Genomic DNA, 25,612 nt, shown 5'->3' on the forward strand with positions numbered 1-25,612 from the left:
GTGATTCAAGTGCGATATAGAATTTATGAAGCATCTGTTATACAATAACTTTTACTTACAACTTGAATAATGAGAAGAAATCGGGCTAATTTGAACTAACAAAAACAAGGAGCTAACCAGTCTTCACAATGACATAAAACCTGAGAAAAGGAGATGTTGAAGACTGATATGCATCTGAAGAGCATTGTTAGCATAGGCAGCACACATAATCTGCATAAAAGTAATTCCAGCAGATAGAGGAGTCAAAGACTTACTTAAGTATGCAGTATCATCTAAATATGGTAGATAAATAACATAGGTGATCAGTAATATGGTCAGATTTCACATGAGGAACAGAAACATGACAACTGTATGCAGTATGATCTAAATATGGTAGATACATAACATAGGGATCAGTTGTATGGTCAGATTTCACATGAGGAACATAAACATGACAATGGCCAACCTCGTACAGGAAGTATGGTTCATTGACAAATGGAGGTGCCAACTGCTCTAACTAGTAACTAATGTATCCAATTCCAAATGAAGTCATTTTAGGATTCAATCAGGCAAAAAAAAATTAACTTGGACCATCAGAATATTAAAAGTGGTATGTATTGACAACATATGGTTGATGTTATTCATCATGTAAAATATTTTTCATAAAATATAATTTTCACTATTTGAGATTTGTATATTTTGACCCCAAAAAAATCCAAGTCAAAGTGCCACATTGGAGACTGTTGCTATCCTAAATAAACAACCTATATTTGGAATATTTGGTTCAATTATAGAATAAGGTGAGATTGCCTTAATTATAGAAATTAATAAAAGAGTGGGAGCATTTACATGACATGTTTTGAGGTAACGCCACAGACTGTTTCCCATAAGAGTGACAAGTTTTTTTTTCTATATAAAGGTACAAACTCACTGATTGGAACACTTGCCTAAAGAGACGGCAAAGAAAAGTGTCTAATGAGCAAATCAAAATAATATAAGGGGCTGTTTGGATCCCTTCATTTTGAAGGAATTGAAATCTGGATTAGGCTATTTGGTTTGAAATTTGACATTCCATAACTTTCCCAAGTTCACAAATAAGCCTATCTTAAATTCATAGGTTGGGAGATGGAAATGGATTCTATAAATGACTATGCTATAATTCTACCCTCCAACTTATAACACACTCTTCAACTCACTTCCCTACAATAGAAATGCAACATATAAGTATGCCCCTTGTATGCCTAACAATAAATACAACAACAACATAGCCTTTCAGTCCAATCAAGTTGGGGTAGGCTAGAGTTGAAACCCACCAAGAGCCCTAAGTCACGGTTCAGGCACTTCAATAGCTGCTTTCCAAGTATTCCTATTCAAACATAGATCTCTAGATATATCCCAAGCTTTCAAATCTCTTTTTATTGCCTCCTCCATGTCAATTTCGGTCTTCCTTTACCTCTCCTCATATTATTAGCTTGACTTAGGACTCCACAGTGCACTGGTGCCTCTGGAGGTCTCCTTTGGACATGATCAAACCACCTCAACCGATGTTGGACAAGCTTTTCTTCAATTGGTGCTACCTCTAGACGATTACGTATATCATCGTTCCGAACTCGGTCCATTCTTGTGTGACCGTAAATTCATCGCAATATACGCATTTCTGCAACACTCAGTTGTTGAACATGTCGAATCTTTGTAGGCCAACATTCTGTTCCATACAATATAGCCGGTCTAATCGCCGTTCTATAGAACTTGCCTTTTAGCTTTTGTGATACCCTCTTGTCACAGAGAATGCCAGAAGCTCGTCGTCACTTGATCCACCCGGCTTTGATTCTATGGAACGTCCGCATCAATATCTCCATCCCTCTGTAGCATCGATCCCAGATACCGAAAGGTATCCTTCTTAGGCACTTCTTGACCTTCCAAACTCACATCTCATGTATTCGGTTTTAGTTCTGCTCAATCTAAAACCTTTAGACTCAAGGGTCTACTACCATAACTCTAGTTTCATATTTACTCCCGCCTGACTTTCGTCCACTAACACTACATCATCAGCGAACAACATACACCAAGAGATATCCCCTTGTATGTTCCTGGTAACCTCATCCATTACCAAGGCAAAGAGATACGGGCTTAAGACTGATCCTTGATGAAGTCCAATTTTAATCGGAAAGTAATCTGTGTTACCATCGTTTGTTCGAACACTAGTCACAACATTGTTGTACATATCCTTGATGAAACGGCGCATCACGGGGGTAACGACCCGGCCCTTGCTCATTTAACACCATACCCGGGTTTCGACATGGCGCGTCGCTAAGAGGGTTACGCCCCAACGGGATTCTTTTGGGTTTCATCTCCATTAAAGTGGCTAAGTTTTTACATTGGCTCGCCGCGCCTAACACAACCCTCCTCCTTTACCAGGGCTTGAGACCTACTATGCCTAACAATAAATATACAAATATATTCCATATACAACTATATTAACTTAATTAATCTATGTCTAAATTGTAATTATTAGAATGAATTCAATTTCAAGGATCGAAACGGGCCCTAAGTGAATCTGCTAATAAAGATAGCATGCAAGATGACATGTATTGTGTATGTTGAATGGGTGAGCATTATAGTCAATGTCCTTGTTAGCATATTATCTGGGGGAGTGTATATTATGTGTTGCTCAAAAAGTTTGGGCGCAAAAGAATTCATTAAAGTTATGTTTTGCCACGTACTATTATCCACCTTATGAAGTATCCAAGATGGTTTAGTGGTATAACAACTTAAAGTTAATGATGGTTTTCTCCTTAAAATGTTTCGGTTGGAATCTTGTTGACAAAATAACTTGATAACGCCATGATCCTTTCATTTCAATTCAATCAAAGATGGCTTGAATGTTTCATCTTATGTAAGCTCTTAAAGTATATTTTCATATCTTCAAGTCATTTCACTATGAGGGCTATTTCGGGCATTAGCGGCGCTAAAAGCTTTAGTGGTGACATAATTTAGCGGCGCTAAATGTGCAGCCGGACGACCTACCAAGAAATGAGACCTAGCAAAATTTCCACCAGCCAGAATCTAGCCTATCTACCATGGCGTATAAGCGTGTTCACAAAATCTAGCATCTCTAGTTCTGAACCTTTTGCGGTGGCGCGGTGTTGGTGTGCGTTGAGGCAACTATGGCTGTGAACTACGAACGGCTGAGAGTAATTGCAAGAGCCGGCTGCGTGAGGTGACTGCGGAGGTCGCGGCTGCAGCCTTCCCCTTCGCCGATGTGCAGCAACTACACTGCCAAGGACAAGTACTCCAGCACTGGCATGAAGGGAGAATGTGACAGCCAGCAACGGAGACATGCAAGTTAGCAAACACCAAGCAATAATATGCATGTTTTTTGAGAAAACGCTAAATGCCTTAGCGCCGCTATAGCTTGCTTAGCATATTTCCGAAGGCTCCGCTAAATGTCTTAGCCCACTATTTGCAACACTAATGAGAAGAAATTATTCAAATTGATCTACCATTGTCGTTACCAGGGATGATGATGGTGTAGTGTGGTAGTATGATTCCTTAGGGTCTCTTTTTTAAAAGAAAATTTCTTAGGGTTTTGCTCTTCTCAGTCCTTATATAAGATCATCAATTTCAGGGGTGTGTCCAGTTTACACACCTGCGATTTGTAAAATGAAATTGCTATCTAGAGCCCATGTTTTTCATTAGCTCTTGTCTAGGAATAAGCTTCTTACTAGAACCAGTCTAGCTAAAAGAAAGGAGAGTTGAAGATGATACCGGTTTGTTTTGTTTTGAAACTGAGCCATCTCACACTGGTTCTTTATCTGTGCTATTGCTAGATAGGTCTGCATGTGTGCGGCAGAGCTCACATCCAGTCTAATGATGGAAGATATGTGTTGCTAGCTAAACATTGGCTCCGTGAAAAGAAGGATCTGATCTTTAATATGTTAACAGCATTGACTCTTTGGGGGTTGTGGAAACTAAGAAACTATCTATGTTTTCAGAATGGAGTTTGTCTAGGTTTACAAAAGCTCTAGCGCTCCAGCAGGGCCATGTTTAAGAACTGGGGATGGCTGCTTTGCTCGGTGAAGTACTTCGAACTGCACCAGCTCTGGAAGGCCAAACTGGACGCCTTGGTCACCAGGCTGGAACAAATTCTCTCGAGGAATGGTGCCTGCTAACCTCAACAACGGCGAAGTTGGTGGACTGAATGCTCCAAGCTGTGCTATGCCTGGCTCTTTGTGGGTTGATGTAGTTCTGGAAGCTGCTGCTCCGGCTTCTGCTGAACCTTTTGCCTGATGTCTTAGGTGATTTGTGAACTCTGAGTGATTCTTGACTACGATGCATGGATACTTGTGAACACTTGCGTATCAGATACCAATACTGTCGAACACTGATACTCCTTAGATACTTGTAGGACAAGTACTGGATATTTAATTATTTTAAAACAAATAAAATAATCCTGATGTCTCGGATGCTGTAACACTGAACCATTATGTCCTGATTCAATGCAACGGACACAGGCGTTGATCCAGTTTTTTAAAAAAGGTCCCAACAACTTCTAAGTGTCCTTCACAGGGGACAAAATGCGGCTTTATTCTTGTTTTCACTCAAAGAGTAGCATCCTTCAGGCACCCGTCTTTCCAAATTTCATTCGATCTTGCTTTCCCTCCTGATTATTTTAAGAGTGGTGCAACTTACTTTTGATTTATTGATTTGTAAATATCCCACATTTATAAATGGATCAGTCCTAAAACAAATTAGTTGTAAGCTAATTTGGTTTAGCACGCCCCTCAGCTGAACTGATCACATACACCACATATATAACCTAAAGTGAGAAAGGAAGGAAAACCACATGTGATACAAAAGGTGCAACACTACATACAAAATCATTGCTATTACAAGAAATAGGGTGGAGAAGAAGAAGAAATGCTCACATTGGGGGGTGGCAGTTCATCCCGAAATCAATAATTTCTTCTCTTCTGCCTGGACTTAGCCCTCTTCTTCCTCGCCTCCTCTTTCTGCCTCTCAGCCTCCTCCTTCTCAAACTTCTCCTTTTCCCTCTTCTGCAAGAAGTCCTGCACGGACAGGTAGATCACCTGCATTGCAAAAAGAATCGTGAGCCAGCCAAAAAACACAGCCTGGCGAGATCAGCATCGACCATCCAATGCCACAACGGCTGGCTCGCAAGTCGCAACAAACACGCACCCCGAGGGTGAGGAGGGAGAGGCCGACGAACGCAACCGTGAGCAGCACGGACACCACCGTGGCCGTGATGCTGTCGTCGTCGGCGGCCACCCTCATCGCGGCCTCCGCCTCTTCGAGGGGCAACTCCGCTTCGCCGGCCACGGCAGCAGCAGCCCGGCGCCCGCGCCGCAGCCCATACCTCGCGAGGAGCAGGGGACTCGAAGCCCTTCTCCCTCCTCCCTCCAACACATTCCTAGCGGCACGCCTCAGCGGAAGAGGCCTCCGCGGCGCGAGGGGCAGAACAGAGACCGAGCTCACTGCTGCCATTATCCCCTCCCCGGCGCTCGCCGAAGCAAATGAACGGTCGAAACGAACGGCCGAAAGACAGGGAAAGAAAGGCCCTGGGCCGTCTCAGAAAACATTAAAGCCAAACCGGCCGGTGCAGAACAATATGGGCCGTTCCGGCCCACAGAGTGCAGCTCGGCGGCCAGAACAGCCGAGTAATTTCCAGAGAGATCCGTCCCTATCCCCAACCTTCCTACCCGTGACGGCATTTGGCATTTAGCTCTAGGAGAGTCATCGAGTTGATCATCATTTCAGCCCTGTTGTATCCAGAAGCGGAAATATCTCGCGTCGCCGCGAACGAACGCACACGAGGGAGAGGAAAGCACGAACACAAACACATCACCAGCTTTGGGAGCCGCAGAGAGGAACCGCACGGGACGCGCGGTGGTTTGGTTTCGCCGGCCGGAATTGCCGTCGGATCAGGAAGGGTAGAGGGAGGAGGACAGATGGCGGGGGATCGGCTGAGCTGGGCGGGGCTGCTCAAATGGAGCCTCCCCTACGTCCACGGGGCGGGGCCGTCTGGCGCCGTCAGGTAAGGGGATGTTGGATTGCTGGTGGGAAGGCGGAGTGTCTGTTTTTTTAGAGGTGGCTGAAGCGCGTGTTGGTTTTCGGTGGTGCCAATCAACAGCGAGGAGGAGCGGCGGTGGCTCGCGGAGGCGGTGGAGCGGCACATGATGGTGGACGTGGTGAGCCGGATGAGGGAGATTGCGCTGCTCATGAGCACCCCGCCCGCCGTCCTGGAGGCGCAGGGCATCACCCACGACGACATCGAAGGTATGGGGTCAATTACATTGCATGATTGCAAGATGCATTTCCCACATCTCCTGCTTAAATTCCCTGAGCACGCATGCTAGTGTTGGCTTTTACGATTAGAACTTTCAGTTTCAGCGTTGAAACTTTAGTTCAGATGACGAATTTCAGTTAATGAATGAACAACAGCGTTTGTAGTCCAACGGTTAGGATAATTGCCTTCCAAGCAATAGACCCGGGTTCGACTCCCGGCAAACGCAATTTTGTTTTTCTGGCTCGTAATTTCAACTCTAGCCTGTCAAAACTTGCTTGGAACCAAAAGGGGCGATGGATGTGGAATTGGGCAGGCAATTTTTCTTTAGAAAGTTTACACTTCACATCAAGGAATTGTGCAGGCAATTTTTCTTTATAGAAAGTTTCCACTTCACATCAAAGACATAGGGACATTTCTCGCTTATGGAACTCCGAATCATAAAATTGAAGTTCAGTAAGCTCACAGTAACGATTAGGCAAATGATCCTCCATTTCCAAAAAAAAAAGAGAGAAAGAAAGAAAAGAAAAGAGTTTTCCTATATGTAGTTTTGTTTTTTTATAGCTTCGAATATTCTGTGGGTGTGGACTGTGGTAATTAGATAGCAAGTACCACTGCTATTCCCTGTTTCACCCTTTTCTAGGTTGGTGGAGATATATTTCTATGCAGCTTTCCGTTGTACTTGTGGTCTTCTTAATTGATTGTTTGAAGAACTGACATCTATCTAATTATTATAGGCATAGGCATGTTTTGGGCCTTGCTTGAGTGTAACAATCTGCAAGTTAAGGGGAAGCAGATTGTTAATTGTTACAGTCTGGCTATAATCTAGAATGTGTTTGTTTCAACTTGCAGATTGTAACAGCCTTCAAGCTGACAATCTGGGCCTTAATTGCATTTATTTAGTTTCAAATGCCATTTCTCATACCTGGTCAATGCTAATCTGCATGCTTCTGAAAATTCCAGATTTGCTGAGTGAGCTGCTGGTGCATGTTGAGTCTATCGACATGGCAAATGGTATGTCCCAGATTCATGTTTAATTTTTCCCATGTCTTGTTATCATTTCACAAAATCTCATGTTTCATATACCTCAATATGGCTCCATTTGTGGTATATAATACAAAATGGTACCTCCTTTGTGGGATTTGTGAGGGTCCTTGATGTGGATGGCTCATTGGGGCCAGACTTTTGCACAATTACAAATCGTATGACAAAAGTCCTCAGAGCTATCTGATATGTGTAATGTGTGTGTGTCCATTAGAATTCTCCTAGTGTCAGTTCGTAATTGCTGCTTGCATTAAGGTTTATGAGCATATTTCATTCATACATACATGAACTCAAATTATTTACTTTTAAGTGAAATCTACAATTCCATATGTAGGAGACAATGGTAGCACTTGGAGGCATGCATTCTTGGTGTCAAACTGAATACATTCACATCATTGGATGATTCAAAATGGCATTCGTAGTTTCTGTTGAGGTGGCTAAACAAATGGATGGAGGCAATATAGTGGTTTTTGGCAAATAGAACATTGCTATTCAGGTGAATTCTCAGCTTCCCCTTTCAATATGCTACCGTGCAACTTTTCAAGGGGAGCTGATTCATTAGAATAAAAATAGTTGACTGAATGATGAACTAATTGTTTACAATGAAGCAATAATAGCCATAAGTCTAATTTAAAATGTTCTTTATGTGAAACTATCATTTTTTTTATACTCACAATTTGTTATTTGGAGGACTTATTTTGTTATTTCTATGTCGTGCTCTAGATTTGCATTCTGTTGGTGGGTTGGTTCCAGTTATCAAGTACCTCAGAAATTCTAATGCTCGTATCCGAGCGAAAGCAGCTGATGTTGTAACAACAGTGGTTCAGAACAATCCGACCAGCCAGCAGTTGGTCATGGAAGCTAGTGGTTTTGAACCTCTCTTATCCAATTTCAGATCAGATCCTGACCTTACTGCTCGGATAAAAGCTCTTGGTGCACTATCTTGTAAGTATTTTATCCACATTTTAAATGGACACAGTATATATTATATCCTATAAATTGACATGTCTAATGATGTCCTCATTAAATATTCAGCTCTGATACGGAACAACAAACCAGGAGTTTCTGCATTTCGTTTAGCCAACGGATATACAGGACTAAGAGATGCATTGAATTCAGAAAGTGCAAGGTTTCAGAGGTAACACAATTGATTCGAAATTCTGAGGTGATGTTTTTTGGCAAATGCCTTGCCAACATGTTATTTGACTGAGATGTTTTTGGTCTTTTTTTTTTTTTGTGTGTGTGTGTCAGGAAAGCATTGAGTCTGACTCACTATCTGCTCAGCGAAAGCCATTCAGATTGTTCAGTATTTGCGCAGTTAGGTTTCCCCCACCTTATGATGCGTTTGGCTTCCAGCGATGACTCTGGTGTTCGAGAGGCAGCATTAGGGGGCTTGCTTGAGCTTGCAAGGGACACAACACTTGGAAATAGGAGTCTACTAGGAGAACATGACAGGTTACGACGGCTTCTCCGTGGACGTATGGAAAGCATAAGGACGATGACTCCTGAAGATTTGGATGCTGCACGAGAAGAGAGGCAGCTTGTTGACTCACTGTGGATCACATGCTACCATGAACCCTCCATGCTCCGCAATGAAGGGCTCCTTGTTCTGCCTGGGGAGGAATCTTTCGAGCAACCTCCTGATGTGGCTGGTAGATTCTTCGAGCCAATGCGCCGAGCTGCTGCTAGGAGGGCACCCCCTGTTGAGGGATCAGACCCGGGGGATGGAACTGGGGGAGGAATGGTTTTGCTTTTAGGTCCAGCACCAGATGGTAGATCAAACTCCCCCAGTCACTGATGTTTCTGGGCGGTGAGAACCGTGCGTGAGGAATGGAGAAATGAAGCCGAACCGTGCTGCTGCCTTGTAATTATATAATAAGTTGCTTCGAGTATTACGTAATGTAATCGAGTATTACGTAATGTAATTAGGATTTAGGGACCTAGTATCCAGCCTCAAATAAGTAAATGCTACGTTGCTGTTTATGCTTGTATAGTACTAGTGACTCCCACTTATGTCATGCTTTAGTTGTTACAAATGTGTTGTGTCAACGTGAGTAAACAGTGTGAATGCTAAACATTTCATCTACTAAATCTCAGTAGCACAGCATTTCTATTTTCATGGTAGCATCAAATAGACCAATACATGTTCATGGTAACATCAAATAGACCAATACATGCATTTGTAGGAAAGCGGCTAATTAGACGAGGTAACCTGAACTCTGGGATGTTTGCTTCTGCATATCTGGGCAACCATGAATCTGTGATCAATCAATCCTGTTCTTCTGATGATCTCAGACGATATATCGCTTTCGATTATGCAGACTCACTCCAACCAGCTGCAGCCATCCAGCTTCTTCATGCGCCGTCTCTTTGCCAGCCTCTTCATCTTCATAACATCATCTTGTCTGCCTGCACTTGCCAGCGAGTCCGAGAGTAGCAGGCAACTAGCTGCATTGGCCGGCTCGACGGTTAGCAGGTGGGACGCAGCCAGCTCGGCAAGCTTGACATCGCCATGGCTCCGGCATGCCCCCAGCAACGCCCCCCAGACGAAGGAGTCAGGCTCCAGGGGCATGGCTTTGATGAAATCATAAGCCTCGGCGAGCCAGCCGGCTCGGCCAAGCAAATGCACCATGCATGCGCAGTGTTCCAGCCTCGGCGCGATGCCGTGCTCTTCCTGCATGGCGCGGTACAGGGCCTTCCCGAGCTCCACCATGCCCGCGTAGCTGCAAGCCGTCAGAACGGCTGTGAACGTCAGGTGATCCGGCCTTGCTCCGTCGCACAGCATCCGGTTGAAGAGACCGATGGCTTCTTGGCAGTGGCCGGAATTCGCCAGCCCGAAGATCATGGAATTCCAAGTCACCGTGCTTCTTTCTGCCATCCTATCAAACAGCCGGCGTGCTTCCAGCACGAACCCACTCTTCGTGTACATATCTACTAGAGCACTGCCCACAGTGAGCTCCTGTTCGACGCCGGTCACCATGGCGTAGGCGTGGACTTCCTTCCCACGCTTCACGTCAGCGACATTGGCGAAGGCAGGCAGGATGCTGCCAATCGTGGCCGAGCTCGGCAGGACAGGGTTGCCATTGGTCATCATTCTCCGGAACAGCACGCGTGCCCTGGCATACTGAAAGTTCAGCACCGAGCCAGATACAAGCGATGTCCAAGGGACCACGTCCGGCTGGAACCCGTCCTCCTCCATGGCGCCGATCAATTCCCCGGCCATCTGGTCGTCGCCGGCCAGTGCGAAACCGGAGACGACGGCGTTCCATGTCATCAGGTCGGGGCAAAGGCGACGAGGTCATCCCTACGCGGCATTTCGTCGAACACCTTCTGGGCACTCGCTTCGAGGCCACATTTGGCGTACATGTCAAGAAGCGCGGTGGCGGCGACGGCGTCGGAGGCGCGGGACGGGAACCGGGTGAGGACGAGCGCGTGTATTAGGCGGCCGGAGGAGGCGTTTCCGAGGCGCGCGCAGGCGCGGAGCGCCGTGGGGACGGCCGCGGGGTGCGGGTCCACCAAGCCGCGATCGCCGCGTCGGAGGTGGGCGAAGACGAGGTGGAGAACGCGCCGTGGCGGCCTTGCAGGGAAGCGTTCGTCAGCTGCTTCCATGTGCGCACGCACGGCTTATTTGTTTTCAAATTAACTAATTACTACAAGCTCTACCAAAGAATCGTATTTAAAACTAGCCCAAGGGCATCATCAACAGTAGTAGTTCTGAATTTGAAGCTAGTAGTCAGCACTAGCCGCCCAATAAGGACAAAATTCAGATCCAACACAAGGGCATCATCAACAGGAAGTTATACTTTAGCTAGAATACACAATCTGAAAATGCAACAAAACTGTAGATAAGCAACTGCGGCAAAACAAATTCAACAATTTAGCAGAAGCACAAACAACACAATTGACGGTAAAATTTGGGCCAATATTTCTGAACAATTCATCTATTTATGAGCTCAAAGCTCTGAAAGAACAGATCTTACAACCTACATAAAGAAAAACTAATCTCACACTAGCTATCACTCTTCCTCAGAAAATAGCTTCATTATTTCAGCAGAGCTCCAATGCCGTTTGGGTCCTATCACAGCCCACAAGCATCGCTACACAGAGTGCCTCAAAAGTCTGTCTTCCAGTGGCGGAATGAAGCGTACTCAAAATCTCTCACCAAATCTGAAGAAAATGGTTCCGGTACCAGCATTGTGATCTACAATGTACTCTCCCCTTACCAACCCAAGCTTGACACCAACACCATATGAAGATCCATGACCAACACGCCTGAAAAACTCTGTAGGGTTCCCTTTCACATCCTTGGAACTCCCAAGGTCAGTCCCATGTTCAGCAAATGCATAAACGTGTGTGTTTCTTACAGGGATGCGCAACTCTGTAGCAACCTGCATAGATTAACAGACATAAACATTAGTTACCAAACAATACAACATTGTGTGATGCCACGGTACCAATTACATGTAATCTTTTAATGAAGGAAACCAGAATAATCAATGCCAACGATAATACTGGGGATGAAAATGCAATGATGCATCAAATGAAAATCTAGAGTGAGTAATGCATACCTCAAGAATATTCCTAGATGCACCCAGTTCACCGTTACTAAAGCCCCTAACAGAGTAAGGCCCTCCAAGTGCAAATGCGTCATAGCTTGGCAAATCACCCACACAACCAGCATAATGACCATGAAGAACTAAAACAGCTGGTAGTGGCTTGCCAGCACCGTTCTCTTGCTTATTTAAATTGATGAACTTGGTCAGAGTAAGTTGATGACGGTTGAAGAATGGGTTTTTGCTTCCGATGCCAAGACCTTGGTCCAACTGCAACCAAGGAAATTCCCCAGTTTATGTATTTTACCATGGCAAAGACTAAATAACAACATGAAAACATGAAAGAACAAGTGCAAAGTTCAACATAGAGGTTCGTAAACAATAAGAGAGGTTTGTAAACAATAAGAGCACTGGGCAAGAAAAAGGTACTGAAAAAACATTGAATTGCAATCAATCAATGAAAGTTTGGTGCACTGTGGCAAGCTTTGGAATTGAAAGCGGTATTTAATAAAAAGATAAAATAACAAAGAGAGTCTGCCTTGCTACTTTTCACAAAATTGAGTGTAGCACTTCAAAGAGTCTTACAGCCACAAGGCAAATGCTTGAGCGTCAAGGGCTCACTTTACTGTATGTCCTTGAAACCATAATTGTACAGATAACTTACCTGGAAAATGTATCTGTCTCCAACAATTGCACCATTCACAAACTCAGTATTGTCACGGGTTATATTAGCCTGAAGGAATGCCATTCGGTCAACTCCAGTACCACTGAGGGTTGTGGGAGGTCCATCCATGCTCAAACCGCCGCTAGGCATTGCTCGAGAACCATGGGTACAGATAGAATTAGTTTCATCACGTGTTGTAATCTCTTCAACCACGAGGCCATATGTGAATTTGCTTTGTCGTGTGAAGCTCTGAGAATCCAAACAGTTTTTCATCATGTTACAGATATTTCTGGAACAGTACTTGCTCATAAAATAGAAAAAATGTGGAAGAACTCGAGCAAACCTCTGTTATGTTGGCTTTAAATCCAACTCTATCGATCCAAACAGGCGGAGCCTCATCCATGTTGGGACCAGCAACAAAGACAGGACTCAATTTCCTCGTGTTGAAGCAGCTAGTTTTGAATGTGCGGTTTTTACTACGATCATCCACACCATCCAAATAAGGATGGACATACTCAAGCTTGAATGAAAGATCATCCTAAAGATCCCCCAAAATACACATGAATAAGTGCACGATGTCAAAAAATATAAGTGGTGTTGCTGACAAAAAAGTATAAAGACCTAAATAAATACTGTTAGACAGATGTTAGCCTATCAAGTACAAATAGAATAATCACCAACCATGAAACAAACCAGTATTTCTTAACGATGTTACTGTTTAAACATATTTCAATAGAACAGAGAATAATCAAGTTTAAGATTGACAACAACAACAACAACAAGCCTTTAAGTCCCAAACAAGTTGGGGTAGGCTAGTTTAAGATTGACAAGTGCTAGGTAAATATAATTCCTTCTGGAGGCTAATGCAGCCATGCAGGGTCATTGCTCTACTTGTTCAGTAATTTTAGACATGAAATTGTCGACACTTAAAAATGCACACTTTCCACATGGTAGTCTAATGAAAGACAGACTAACATAAGATCAGAAATGCCATGCTGAACTCGCTCGTTGTTAAACACATTCCTCTTACAAGTATAAAGCACCAAGGGTCTGATTGGTTGCCTGCACAAGCCCTTATCCAGGTCTCCTTGGTGCAATTCATCCCTATTTGGTTACCTGCACAAGCCCATATGCAGGCTAGTACTGTCCTCAAAGCAAGCCCAGCCTGCATCCCACAATTCGGCCAAATCCTGTGTATCCAGATATGCACCCTCCCTCCCACCCGCACCCGCTCTACAGCCCAAGACTCAGTATGACCACTTACGTAGGAAACCAATCACATGCATAACATCCTATTCAGACGAACCAAAGAACAGCTAACTCCATAGGCTTAAGCAGGTTAAGGCTACGCTGTATAACCCCTAATACAATGCAACCCCAAGTGACAAAGGTAACAGTAACCAAAATCAGAAAAACAACAAAACTCCCAAAAGAACATTCATCAGCAACTAACCTGAGGGTTCAGCAGGTTGCTGGATGTAACAGAACCAACAATAGATCTATTAAGACCATAGATGTTCCGGTGCTCAAATGACACAGTTCCTCCAGGTTGTATGGATGCCTAAAAGAAAATAGCCATAAGATCTGAGGTTCATGACAGATAACAAAGTAACAAACAAGATGTACTTTATCGAAATAGTGTAGCCTAGCAATTATATACAGTGGAGGAGTTGCACCTATGGCAACTACGACTATGGCCCTAGGTGCAGCACAAAAACACCTATAGAAATATCAGCAAACTTCAAGATAAGTTCAAAGAATTCTACAATCTAGTCTGAGACACATGAATCCAGCCCTAGGTGTGGTAAAATCCTAGATCCACCCTTATATAGAAAGGTTCCAGAAGGAACAGATGATTCCAAATAAATAGGTACATTACCAAAGTTGGTCGCCCTTCACGCCCAGGTACAATACTCCATTCTGTGCTTACTTCAGCTGACTTGGGTTCCAGTTCCTTGAGCTTAATTTCAACTACTATGCCCCCTTCCTTTGTCTCATCAGGACGTGGATTAACTTCTATATTAGAAAACAAAGCAAGTGAATTTATATTCTTCAGAGCCTGTTTCCCTGCTCCGATGTTAAAGATGTGGCCAGGTCGAAGCTGTAAAAGATTAGTAGTCACAGATTAACAACTGAAGTCACCAACATGCTAGGAGAAAATTCATGTCAGGACAATGACTGTTTAGTAAAAATATATAGAGAGCAGGTATTTGTGTTGCACGCCAAACATCATCATAGAGAGCACAAGACCAGAAGAATCACACGCAATGGCTAACACTGAGTGCAAGTACGTTTGCATGCTACATAATATTTTAATTATTGATCCAAATATCCTAGTGCGCAACTCATCACTGAGGTTCATTGATGAAAATAAAATGTCACAGGCGTTACCATATGCTAATCAATGTAATATCTTTAGCGATTGGTTGTAACAGGTATACCTGTTGGGGCAGCTCTCGGTCTATGATCGGAAGCTGGGTATTTCCCTCAACAATATTTCCAAGCTTATCCTGGAACTGGTACTCCACCTTGGTGATATCACCCTCAACCACCTCACACACAACCTCATTGGTGTTAAGGTTTCCAAAGTTAACCACCTGTGCGCACACAAAACCCTCGTTGTGGTACCATTTCTGGACATGGTCCCTGATCTTCTGCAGCATCCTGGCGCTCACCTTCTCCTGCTTCTTCATCATTCCCAGCACCTCTCCACGCACATTTTCTGGCAAGATGCAGGGCTTGGCACCCCGTACACGCTGCTGGTAATCACGTTCCTGCTTGCGGAGGTAATCCATTTTCTCCCTCTCAGTCATATCCTGGTCGAAGTCAACCTGCCCTGACTGTGACATAAGCCCCACATTGATGCACTTGAACTGCTTTGCGGCACTCCACACACTCTCCACAAAGGAGACTGTGAGCCCAATTGTGTTATCCGGCTTGGGCTTCACCTCCAGATCAACCCGCTCAAACATGCCACAGGAGACGAGTGTCTCGAGCTCCTTCAGCAGCTGCGACTTGGTGTACACGCCACCAGGCTGCAGTGTCACCATTTCGAAGAAGGAATCCTCCGGCCCTGTGTAGGCGCCACCGCCGGCGGCTGCCCGGTCAAAGAACTTGAGCTCAGACAGCTTGTACCTCTTCAGCCCGCTCAGCTTCGTGAGCGGCACCGTCATGTTGATGGGGAGCCCGTGCGCGTCCCAATCCCCCGAGGACTTGTCGTCCGCGTGCGCCGCGCCGACGGAGAACAGCCGGGACCAGAAGTCTCCACCCCCTCCGCCACCGGCACCACCACCCCCCGCGCCCCATCCACCACCGCCGCCGAAGAGACCCCCAGCGCCGCCTCCGAACCCCCCAAACGAGCCGAGGAGGAAAGCCGCGCCCGATGAGGCGATGAAGAAGGCAGCGCCGGTCTTAGCGGCCTCGGAGAAGACGGTAAATATCGCGGGGAGCTCGATTCTGGGCTCGGCGGGGACCGGGTCGCTGCCGGGCTGCGCGCCGGCCGAGGTGGCGGCGCGTATGGCGGAGGAGGAGGAGCCTCCCCGTGGTAGGCGGGCGGCGGGTTCGTACCTGGCGGGCGAGATGGATAAGGCTTGCCCCGCGTGAGGCTGCCCCCAGCCGCGCGGGACCGCGGCGGCGGGTACGGAAGAGGACCGCCTCCCGCCGTGGCCGCGGGGGCCCGCTGGCGGGGAACGCAGGGTGATGCCTTGGGAGGTTAGCGCCATTGCGACCGCGGATGCGGTGAGGGTAGGTGTCGGCGAGGGGGAGAAAGGGCGGAGGACGAGGAGGGGCACACGGGGAAGGGAGGGCCGGAGGGGTGTCTTCCTCGCCTCCCTGGGTAAGGGTTTGGGTCTCTCCTATCTTTTGCCCCCCAGTTTTCTAGTTTTCTGTTGAGGGTTTCGCGGCGGCGTGGCTACCTCAGACGGCGGCCCGTGATGACGTGTTGCGACTTGCGAAAAGCCCTGCGGTTTGAACGCTAGACTCACTTGCTGGCCTTTTTTCTTCCTTTTTCCTTTTTCTTCCTGATGCTGTTTTTGGTGCCTTTATTTGATTACCAGAACCAGCTGCAAAACCTGCTCTTTGCTGATTCCGTGACTTGGAAGAGATTTTCAGTGTGTTTATCCGAGGTGGTCATACGTGAGGTGCACAGCACAGTACAGAAACGGCTGGCTTCACACGTTGTTATTTACTGGAACACAATTCTTGTATTTTTGCGTTAAAAAAATGTTTCAGCTTCTTTATACACTTGGTACTACAACATGGACAGCGAAATGGATCGAACGTGTATACGTTAAATCCTCTAAAAAGAACAGTGTACTGTGTACATACATATATGAGTCGTCATGGAAAGCCGTGTGCAACGATGCGGGTAGTGCTGACATGGCTACCAGCTCTCCGCCGGCTGCAGGTATTGCTGCAGCGACTGCACCCTCTTCTTGCTCCGCAGCTTCCGGAACGCGCCCAGCTCGATCTGCCGGATCCGCTCCCGGCTCACCCCCATGAGCTGCCCGATGTCGTGCAGGGTCCTGGGCCGCCCGCCCTCGATGCCGAACCGGTACCGCATCACCAGCTTCTCGCGCGTGCTCAGGCTTTCCAGCGCCGTGTTCACGTCCTTCTTCATCAGCCACCGGTGCAGCACCTCCTCGGCCGTCTCGGCGCTCGTGTCCGGCATGATCTCCTGCCAGGTCGACGAAGCGAAGCGGAGGCCGTTAGATTCAGGCGCCATTATTATTGTCATGCTGTATGTTCCACCGTAGCGTTTACATGAGAAGGACGTCAAGGACGAACAAACCTGGTATGTGACGTCCGTGCACCCGACCTTGCTCGTGAAGGACACGCTGTATTTTGGGAGGCTCATGGCTGCCTCCACCCGCCGGATTGGCATGCCAGTGTCCACCGCAATCTCTTCGTTGCTGGGTAGCCGTTTCAACTCACGACGGAGTCGCCGGCAGCATTCCTTCACTCGGGAACTTGCTTCAGCCATATGTGCCTACATAACAGAAACAAATGTTTTAGGTACAAAAAATTACAACATTGAAATTGAGCTCACGTAACGCCAGGTAAAAGAATGCAGCATTAGAATGTTGGTACCGTCATCGTCATCACCACCGCTGCCTTCACCGATACATAGACAGCAATCTCAAGAAATTCAAATGGTGAAAGTACAGGGAGGAAGGATAACATACCGGCAGGCGAATTATCTGGGTTTGTTCTAAAACAGACTTGCGTATTGCTTGTTTGATCCACCAATGGGAGTAAGTGGAGAATCTAAAACCCTTCTTAGCATCAAACTTTTCTGCGCCTCTTATCAGGCCTTGCATCCCTTCCTGCCATGAAGACAACAAAATGAGAATGTGTAATATAATTAAAGCAATAATCTTATTTCTCTAGGAGCACACATGTACAGCACCTGAATTAGATCAGAAAACTCCATTCCAGGGCCTTCATGTTCTTTTGCGATTGAGATTACAAGTCGCACATTAGATTTCACCATCCTGTTTTTGCAGTAAGCCCCATAATTCAGGCGTCTCCGCAGAGTGCTCTCATCAGTTCCAGCTGCTGCCGCCCACTGGGAAAATGTTGGTTCACCGCCATTATATTGCGCAATCTCCTTTTGGATGGCTTCCAGTTTCAGGAGGTCCTGCATACATTCAATGTGACATGCATGATAAGTTTAACGTGATGGGCAATAGGACAATGGTAACTAGCAGAAACATCTGACGAAAATGGTGAGTTGGTTGATGAATGGTGATGGTTGATGCCGCCAAGAGGAAGAACACACTAAATTATGGCTATATAAATTTGCATCAAACACAAGAATAAATTTCACAAGCTATCATGCGTGCAATGTGCAGTTTGGTTATGATCTAGGTTGAACAGAGCTGCGCTGCAACATTGTGCATTTCACCATCCTCGCTACTTAGCACAGGGCACGCAGATACTATTGCAACCTCTCAATAATCTAAGAGTGAAATGCATCATGTGTCCGCAAACTTTTCCCATATTCTCATCTGGTCCATACTCCATAAACCCAAAGTGATCATCTGGTCCTTCAACTTTTTAAGTGGTTCGTTTGAAGTTAGAATTCAAGTCCATGATTGGAACTAAAGTAAACTTGAAATGGATCTTTCTTTAAGAAAGTGACAGGAACTCTGCCTTGCATCGAAGTAAGTAGAATGGATCATTTAAAAAGTTGAAGAGCATCATTTTGAGAATTCATAGACCCGGGTGAGAATGTGGGAAAAGTTTAGGGAGTCGCGGTGCATTTTACTCAATAATCGCGATGCATTTTACTCAATAATCTACTACTGATATGTCTCCGCATAGCACCACAAAATCACAAAAAGTTTTAATTTGCGAGTCATGATGCCTGAATTCCTTCTGAGAACTCGACTTCTTGTTCCGCCGTGAGAAGCCTCGGGCCGGTCATCTTATAGAAGCACCCGAGAGGAGTCTGGCAACCCTTCAACCGCTTCTTCCTTGTGGAGGACGCTCCAACGGGCTTCCCGCTGCTGAAACACTTAGCCGCCTTCATCGCTGCCCTCACTCTCCGAGCCCTTCTCTCGGACCGCCGCGCCGACTTCACCGCTACGGCTATGCTATGCCCGCTGTCATCATCGTCATCCTCGGATTCGTCGCTGAAGATGCTGCTGAACTCATCGCCCTGCAATAATTCGAGCCCGGCGCGCCTCGCCTCCAACCCCACCTCGGTGCGGAGGACCTCTCTTGACAAGAAGCTGTCCTCCGTGTCATCACGCCGCGGTAAGTCCGCTGGGTGATCCTTTTGCGCCATCCGGGCGACTTCTCCGGCGACTTCGGCCGCCGCTCGAGCCAGAGCGACGGCTTCCGCGGCCGCAGCCGCAACCACGGCCTCCTTGTTGAGAAGCGCCTCACCGAAAGAGCCCTGGTTGAGGCAATCGAAGGAAGAACGAGACGAACAATTTAGAAAATTGCCAGTCCAACCCGTACTGAGATTTGCAGCTACAGCTGAATCAGACGGACGAGATGGAGACAGACGTTACCGGAAGGGTCCGGTGAGGAGAAGGCGGCGGCTCGACGGACAAGCACTCGAGGCGCTCTGCATCGACGACTGCCGTGGAGGAGAAAGAGCAGTTTATCCGACTGAGGCGGGAGCCTGCGCCGCCGGAGGGCTCCCTGAATACCGCCGCGCGGGTGGAAGGGGGCCACTTGAACTGCGGAGGCGCGAGGAACGCCATCGACGGTAGTTCGTAGGCGGTTTCTCAACAAATGCGCGTCGCAGAGGTCGCGGCCAAATGACGCATTACTACTTTCCTAGCTCAGGAGTTAGCTCTCGGCTCTGCGGCGTCGCGTTGAAAGTGAACGCGTGGACGAGCAGGACCGCGGTGAGGCTGCGGGAAAGGAGAGAAGCGGGAGGGGGCGGCGGGAGGAGAAAGCGGATAAGAGGGTGGGGGACGGAATCGTGCGGAAAAGGAAGCGGCCACCTGCACGGCTAGGCAGCCGCCGGCCACGATGTGGGCCGGGCCAAAAAGACGAAGCTGTGATCGATCCGGTAATATACGATGATAAAGGGCCACTGTTTTTTTTACTGTGCCGTCTTCTGCTGTACTGTCAGTTCAATGAACTACGTAACGTTTATTTATCATTCATCAGTCGTACGATCCCAACTATTTGTAACGTGGCCAAGTTTTGACGTGCCAAAACTTCTCTACCGACCCCCAAGTGACGTGACAGGCGACACATTTTTTAAAAAAAACAAGCGGATCAAATCGAGTCTACGGTCACATATCCCAAGGCGGTCGCCGATCCCAATCCGATCAGAGCCTCAGAAGTCAGAAACTGACCGCAGGCATCTCGCTGGGAGACGGTTGCAGGAAGCGAGCGAGCGTTACACAAAACAAGGGAACTGCCGCACCGATCCCTCCCCACCGTCCACGCCGCCCCCCCTTCTCCTCCAAACCCGGCCACCCACTCGCCACCGCTCCGCCCTTTATAGTCATAGCCATCCCACGAGCTCCGCATGCACGCATGTAGGAGTACCCTACGGCAGTTCCCTGCAGAAGCCAGCCGGGTAGACGAAAGATCAGCGAGTCGCCGCGAGGAGGGGATCGCGGAAAGCGAGAGTAGGATCAATAATCCACCCGCTCATCATCAGTCGATGGAGATGAAGATGTCCGCCTCAGGCTCCGGATGCAAGAAACGCCCGCCGAGCCGTCTCCAGAAGCATGCACCGGCGTCGCTGCAGCTGGAGCAGGTCGCCGCCGGTGCGGGGACGGGGGCGGGCCCCGCGGTGTGGGGCGACGGGAGAGCGCCGATCCCGCTTCTGTCGCCGCTCGTCGTGTCGCCCACGGTGCCGGTTTGGGAGGCGGACCAGGCGGGGGCCGCCGCCAGGAAGGAGGGAGGAGGGGACCAGGTGGCCGAGGGCAGGAGCGGTGCCGAGCAGCAGCAGCTGCTGCGTGGCGCCGCCCGGCACGGCGGCAGCGGGGAGCGCCAGGCGCACGACGTCTCCCCCAGGCCGCCGGCGCCCGCGGTCGGCGCGGGGTGGCGGCACCCGGCGCTGTCGGCGCCAATGGCGGAGCCGGCGTCCCTTGTGCCCTTGTTCCAGTCGCAGTGCGCGTTGGAGGTGCGCAACGCGCAGCAATGAGGGATCGAGGGGAAACGCTTGCCTCGGCCTCAACCAAGCAACCAGGCCCCTAGTGCGCGGCGGCGCCGCTGCGATGTGAGAAGACGCCGACGCTTTCGTCCTCGCAGGCTGTTCTCGTCGTGATACCTCTTTTGCACAACTAGCATTGATTTTGCTCTTCACTAGATTATCGTGATATCTCTATAATGTGGTCGCAGTTCTTTGTGAATATTTAAACTCTATCTCGTTTTAGCGATGGCTGAATGTTTGAAAACTATATATCCTTTGGAACAGCTTCTCTAGCTTTGTCATTGGGCATTGTTGCTATGATGTGGTAATGCATTGGCATTCAGCGCAGTGGTCTACGTGTCGATATTCATGCCATTGCTCAATTTTTTTACGGTCGGATTATACGTGATTGAAAGTAGAGTTTTGTCGATGGCTTATAGAACGACGGCTATGGGAGGCAGAGGACCGTCGACGGATAGGGGTCCTAGTGGCACCCTAGGATGTGTTTGGGAAGATAGAGTTAAGGCTTCATTTGGATATAAGCATTGAAGGGTATGAAATTAAATTTGGTTCAATACCAAATCAGTTATGATATTAAAATGGGTCACAATTTAAATTTTGTTGTAGGAACCAGCCCAACTCGATCCGTGTGTGGATGTATAAAATTATAGAATTGAAATTTGGTCATGTGTGTGGCCACCTTGTGCAAGAACGATGCTTCCATCGCTCGCCGTACAGGCCACGAGAAAGAAAGGAAGAATGGGGTCTTAGCCACAAGAAAGAAGAAAAGAATGGGACGCCGGTCAGGAATGCGAGGAAGAAGAAAAGAAGAAAAGGGGCCATGCGCCACCAGCCACGATGAAAGAGAGAGAGAGGGGGGGGGGGGGGGGGGGGGGGGGTAAAGGGGTGTTGAATGTGAGGAAGAAGAGAAAGGGGCATCGGCCTTGAGCAATAAGAGAGGTGTTGATGAGGAAGACTGGATCTCTAACCTTGGTGCCATACAGAAATGAGGAAGGCTTAAGCCGATGAGGTGCACGACATTACGACGAAGCGTAGTGGTGGCATAGCATAAGGCCAGTCTCAGAAGATAGTTTCATGTCGTTGTTTCCGATACATATAGAATAAAATGAGACTTGAATGAAACACTCACTTTCAATGTAAAGTTTTGTTCTATAGTTTCATAAACATTTAATTTCATAAGTCATAGATAGTTGGTAATCGTGAGCATTTCTTCTCTCTCTTCTTAAATATATTATCATGTCATGTCATGAAAATGCTTATGTGACAACCTATTTAAAGCAAATAAAACTTACCTGAAACTTTCACTGAGACTGGCCTAAGCGTACAACAGCGGTAATAATTAATGCATAGGGAGAGCAGAGGAGTAACGAGCTTGTTTTGTTTTTTCCCTTTTGAGGGGCAAGGGAATTCCACAAAAAGTATAGGGACATGGGTCAATGTTGAGGATGAGGGGAGCGGCTGTAATAAATATTAATTGATATTGGTATTGATTTCCGGTTCTGAGTTTTTACGAGAAATTTCAATATTTGACATCGAGTTTGTAAGCCTCATAAGATTTGACACTTAATTCGTCTGCCTTTCAAAATTTGACGTCATGACTGCGAATTGTTTCGATTCAAGGGATTTCACCCATTTTCCTTTTTATATAATGTTTTCACCTCTTCCTAGTTACCTGAAAGGACCTGTAATGTTTTCCCGGCGGTTTTTGTCGCTGCTACGGACGCGCACGCGAGACGGACACCGGTGCTCCTGTCCGCCGCCAGGGAGCCCCTTCGCCCGCCCGATGCCCTCCCGTCCTTGAGCACCCTCCGCCGCCCGACGGCCTACTGTGAAGCAGCAGCAGCCAGGCTGTAGCCACTCCACGACGCGATGCCCGCTCCAGCTCGCTAAGCTCGCGCAGCAGGCAGGAGAAGCTCGGCGTGGCGACGGAGCTCTCCTGCGGCATCTGGCAGCCGCCGTCCTTGTAGCCCAGCCCTGCCACAGCGTCTTCCTACAGTGAGGACGACGACGACAACGCGGACGGAGCCGCTGGATCTGGTTGTTGCTTTGCCTGACGGACGGCGGAGGCCGGAGGGTGGTCCATGAGGGGAGGAGGAAGGGCGGTGGATAGGCGGAGGGGGCTCCTCAGCGATGGAGGGGCTCCCCGTCAGGTGGATGGCGGCGGAGGAGCGGCCGTGCGTTCGTCAGTCATGACGAAAACAACAGAAGGACATCGATCTCTATGTTCTATTAGGCCAGGGGTACTTTGGTCCGTTCAGGTGGGTGGGGAGAGGTGAAAACATAACAGAAAAGAGGAAAATGAGAGAAAATGGATGAAATCCCTTGAATCGAAACAATTTGCCTTCCCAGTGTCAAATTTTGAAAGGCAGGCGAATTAAATGTCAAATCTTGTGAGGCTTGCGAATTCGATGTCAAATATTGAAATTTCTCGAGTTTTTAGCTATCCAAACATCCAAATTGAGAGCTAGCTAGGGTTGGATGAAAAACTTGAAGCTCGTTGGCTCGCTCGACTCATGACCAGTTCAGCTCAACTTAGCTCGGGCTCGTTACGATTTTCTAACGAGCTAAGCTCATCTTTTAGCTATGTTGGCTATAACGAGCCAGAGCTGGCTTACGAGCCACTCACGAGCTAGAACATCTAGTATTAGCCCAACAAAAATCGACCCACAAGCCTAGTATGTGTTAGAACTTATACGGTCTGGATCCCATAAGCCCATATGCAAAAATTCTAATAAAACTCAACGGCCAATACATGTGTTCCCTATTAGGCTTTAATGTTCAAGCCCATGAGTAGTGGTGGAAGATGCAACATCAAATAGTATCATATTTATTGCTAGTTGATGTGGAGGTAGGAGGTTGTGCTCCGAGTATATGTAACAATCCTCATGGAAAAAGACACCAAAATCTACTATTGAGAGTTTCTAGTTTGAAAAATTATAAGGTACTCAATCAGTAATTTTCTCTTCTCGCTACTGCATTGTCACCATAGTCTCTCCATCCCGGCGTCTGCGTGCACTGGTGTTCAGGAGTGCAGGTCTCCGGAACCCTCGTCTTTGTGATCATGCATCGGGAGAGGACAAATAAGGTTTTTGGGAAGCGCTCATCGTGTGACTGCTTCCAACTTCCACGATAGCTCGTCTTTCGAAGGCTGCGTCATGACGTCATCTGCGCTGCTAGCAAAGATGCCAACGGGGAATTCCCCATCAGGTTTTAGGCACCCATCTCCGTCCCCGCGGGGGACATATGCTCCCCATCCCCGTCCCCGTTAACCATCACGGGGGACATACGCTCCCCATCCCCTACCCCGCTCGGGGATTTTGTCCATGTCGGGTTCTCCATCCCCGACACTGGTCCTTGTAAGGGCACCAGAGATGTAGCCATGGAAGTGGGAGATTGAGGTGTAGCAGGCGTTGGCCCTCACCGTGCTCGCGCATGTCATCAGTAACAGCTTCCTCGCCGATCTCTTCTCCCCTTGGAGCACCTCAACAGCTTGACCTCTTTGGACTCCTGGCAACACAGATGTGGATCGATGGCAGGGGGAACCGAGGAAGTGTGCAGCAGGCACTAGCTAGGCGACTCGGAGGAGGCACTAGTAGGGAGCAAGGCAAAGAGAAGCTAGGAGGAGGCGCTGGTAGGGGGCGAGGGTGACTCGGAACAGGCGACAACAAGGGGTAGTGGGCAACTCGAAGCAGGCGACGGTGTGGGGGAGGGGGCGACTCGGAGCGTAGAAATTGTGCGGGTGCCGTGGAATCGTGGATGGTTTGGGCCTGGGCCTTTGGCCTACTAGATTTTGCAGGTGGATAGTGGATTTATATGAATTAGGCCCTATAAACGTATAAACGGGGATCCTCGTAGAGAACAGGGACGGGATCAGTTCCCCGTCCCCGTCCTCGTGAGACCCGATGGGGGACAAAATTGTACCATTTTCATCCCCATGGGGGAAGAAAGATCCCCATCCCCATCCCCTAATTGGGGAATTCCCCGTGGGGAATAGGGGATCGGGTCCCCATTGACATCTCAAGCTGCAAGCAAGCTCGTCGCATCTTCAGCAGGAGCGTTCCTCCACCGCTCATCGACGACTTTGTACCACCCACTACTACAGTAAACTTAATGGAGGCGGGACGCTTTTTATTTTTGGAGGCAGGCAAAGGCAACTGCCTCCGTCGAAAGGTCACGGTTAATCTGTGAATAATGAAGGCGGTTGCCTTGGTCGCCTCGGCTAATCAGTTAATGGAGGCATGCGCCTTATAACGTCTGCCTCGGTAAATCGATAAAAAACAAAAAAGGTCCAGGCCAGACACCGAGCCCACTCTCAGGCCCCATGCTATGCCCGCTACCGGGAACACCGTGCCGCCACTAGTGGTTGGATCCACGCCCATGCCGCCGCTGGGTGCCGGATCCGCGTCGGTGGTGGCCAGATCCGCAACCTCGCCGTCATT

At 47.8% G+C, this 25,612-nt stretch overlaps 4 protein-coding genes, 1 non-coding gene and 2 pseudogenes across 5 annotated transcripts; 3 read left to right on the forward strand and 4 right to left on the reverse strand.

The window, feature by feature from the left end:
* Position 1: 1 nt before the first annotated feature.
* On the reverse strand, positions 2–5,719 carry LOC136533682 (uncharacterized; annotated as a pseudogene).
* Positions 5,720–5,901: 182 nt separating this feature from the next.
* LOC136533675 (uncharacterized) lies at positions 5,902–9,219 on the forward strand. Its single transcript, XM_066526219.1, has 6 exons — positions 5,902–6,034; positions 6,131–6,276; positions 7,247–7,297; positions 8,051–8,272; positions 8,363–8,465; positions 8,579–9,219. Exons 1-6 carry the CDS (start codon positions 5,949–5,951, stop codon positions 9,123–9,125), a joined length of 1,155 nt encoding a protein of 384 aa, XP_066382316.1. The 5' UTR covers positions 5,902–5,948; the 3' UTR covers positions 9,126–9,219.
* Positions 6,441–6,512, forward strand: TRNAG-UCC (transfer RNA glycine (anticodon UCC)). The gene has a single exon. It is a non-coding gene; the product is annotated as a tRNA-Gly (tRNA).
* A 156-nt stretch (positions 9,220–9,375) lies between the features above and the next one.
* On the reverse strand, positions 9,376–11,422 carry LOC136537288 (pentatricopeptide repeat-containing protein At5g59600-like; annotated as a pseudogene).
* LOC136533691 (protein TOC75, chloroplastic) lies at positions 11,211–16,418 on the reverse strand. Its single transcript, XM_066526234.1, has 7 exons — positions 14,986–16,418; positions 14,424–14,645; positions 13,998–14,105; positions 12,888–13,082; positions 12,545–12,793; positions 11,896–12,150; positions 11,211–11,715 (listed from the first exon to the last, which is right to left on the reverse strand). The coding sequence occupies exons 1-7, from the start codon at positions 16,264–16,266 to the stop codon at positions 11,476–11,478; spliced, it is 2,550 nt and encodes an 849-aa protein (XP_066382331.1). The 5' UTR covers positions 16,267–16,418; the 3' UTR covers positions 11,211–11,475.
* A 302-nt stretch (positions 16,419–16,720) lies between these two features.
* LOC136533703 (RNA polymerase sigma factor sigB-like) lies at positions 16,721–19,959 on the reverse strand. Its single transcript, XM_066526243.1, has 6 exons — positions 19,564–19,959; positions 18,912–19,445; positions 17,952–18,182; positions 17,728–17,868; positions 17,334–17,531; positions 16,721–17,219 (listed from the first exon to the last, which is right to left on the reverse strand). The coding sequence occupies exons 1-6, from the start codon at positions 19,756–19,758 to the stop codon at positions 16,926–16,928; spliced, it is 1,593 nt and encodes a 530-aa protein (XP_066382340.1). The 5' UTR covers positions 19,759–19,959; the 3' UTR covers positions 16,721–16,925.
* Positions 19,960–20,651: 692 nt separating this feature from the next.
* LOC136540182 (uncharacterized) lies at positions 20,652–21,436 on the forward strand. Its single transcript, XM_066532188.1, has one exon. The coding sequence runs from the start codon at positions 20,679–20,681 to the stop codon at positions 21,162–21,164; it is 486 nt and encodes a 161-aa protein (XP_066388285.1). The 5' UTR covers positions 20,652–20,678; the 3' UTR covers positions 21,165–21,436.
* Positions 21,437–25,612: the final 4,176 nt, after the last annotated feature.

This window comes from Miscanthus floridulus, chromosome 2, assembly GCF_019320115.1.
Source record: "Miscanthus floridulus cultivar M001 chromosome 2, ASM1932011v1, whole genome shotgun sequence".
In the NCBI taxonomy this organism is placed as follows: domain Eukaryota; kingdom Viridiplantae; phylum Streptophyta; class Magnoliopsida; order Poales; family Poaceae; genus Miscanthus; species Miscanthus floridulus.

What these genes read in the sequence shown, in the direction of transcription:
- LOC136533675 (XM_066526219.1), top strand. Translation starts at nt 5,949, where the DNA reads ATGGCGGGGGATCGGCTGAGCTGGGCGGGGCTGCTCAAATGGAGCCTC. An exon ending in GTCTATCGACATGGCAAATG is followed by an intron (nt 7,298 to 8,050) that starts GTATGTCCCAGA and finishes GTCGTGCTCTAG; the next exon opens with ATTTGCATTCTGTTGGTGGG. An exon ending in AGCTCTTGGTGCACTATCTT is followed by an intron (nt 8,273 to 8,362) that starts GTAAGTATTTTA and finishes TTAAATATTCAG; the next exon opens with CTCTGATACGGAACAACAAA.
- LOC136533691 (XM_066526234.1), bottom strand. Translation starts at nt 16,266, where the DNA reads ATGGCGCTAACCTCCCAAGGCATCACCCTGCGTTCCCCGCCAGCGGGC. An exon ending in GTGAAGGGCGACCAACTTTG is followed by an intron (nt 14,106 to 14,423) that starts GTAATGTACCTA and finishes ATTTTCTTTTAG; the next exon opens with GCATCCATACAACCTGGAGG. An exon ending in TTAAAGCCAACATAACAGAG is followed by an intron (nt 12,794 to 12,887) that starts GTTTGCTCGAGT and finishes TTGGATTCTCAG; the next exon opens with AGCTTCACACGACAAAGCAA.
- LOC136533703 (XM_066526243.1), bottom strand. Translation starts at nt 19,758, where the DNA reads ATGGCGTTCCTCGCGCCTCCGCAGTTCAAGTGGCCCCCTTCCACCCGC. An exon ending in CTCCTCACCGGACCCTTCCG is followed by an intron (nt 19,446 to 19,563) that starts GTAACGTCTGTC and finishes TGCCTCAACCAG; the next exon opens with GGCTCTTTCGGTGAGGCGCT. An exon ending in CCCAGATAATTCGCCTGCCG is followed by an intron (nt 17,532 to 17,727) that starts GTATGTTATCCT and finishes TCTGTTATGTAG; the next exon opens with GCACATATGGCTGAAGCAAG.
- LOC136540182 (XM_066532188.1), top strand. Translation starts at nt 20,679, where the DNA reads ATGGAGATGAAGATGTCCGCCTCAGGCTCCGGATGCAAGAAACGCCCG.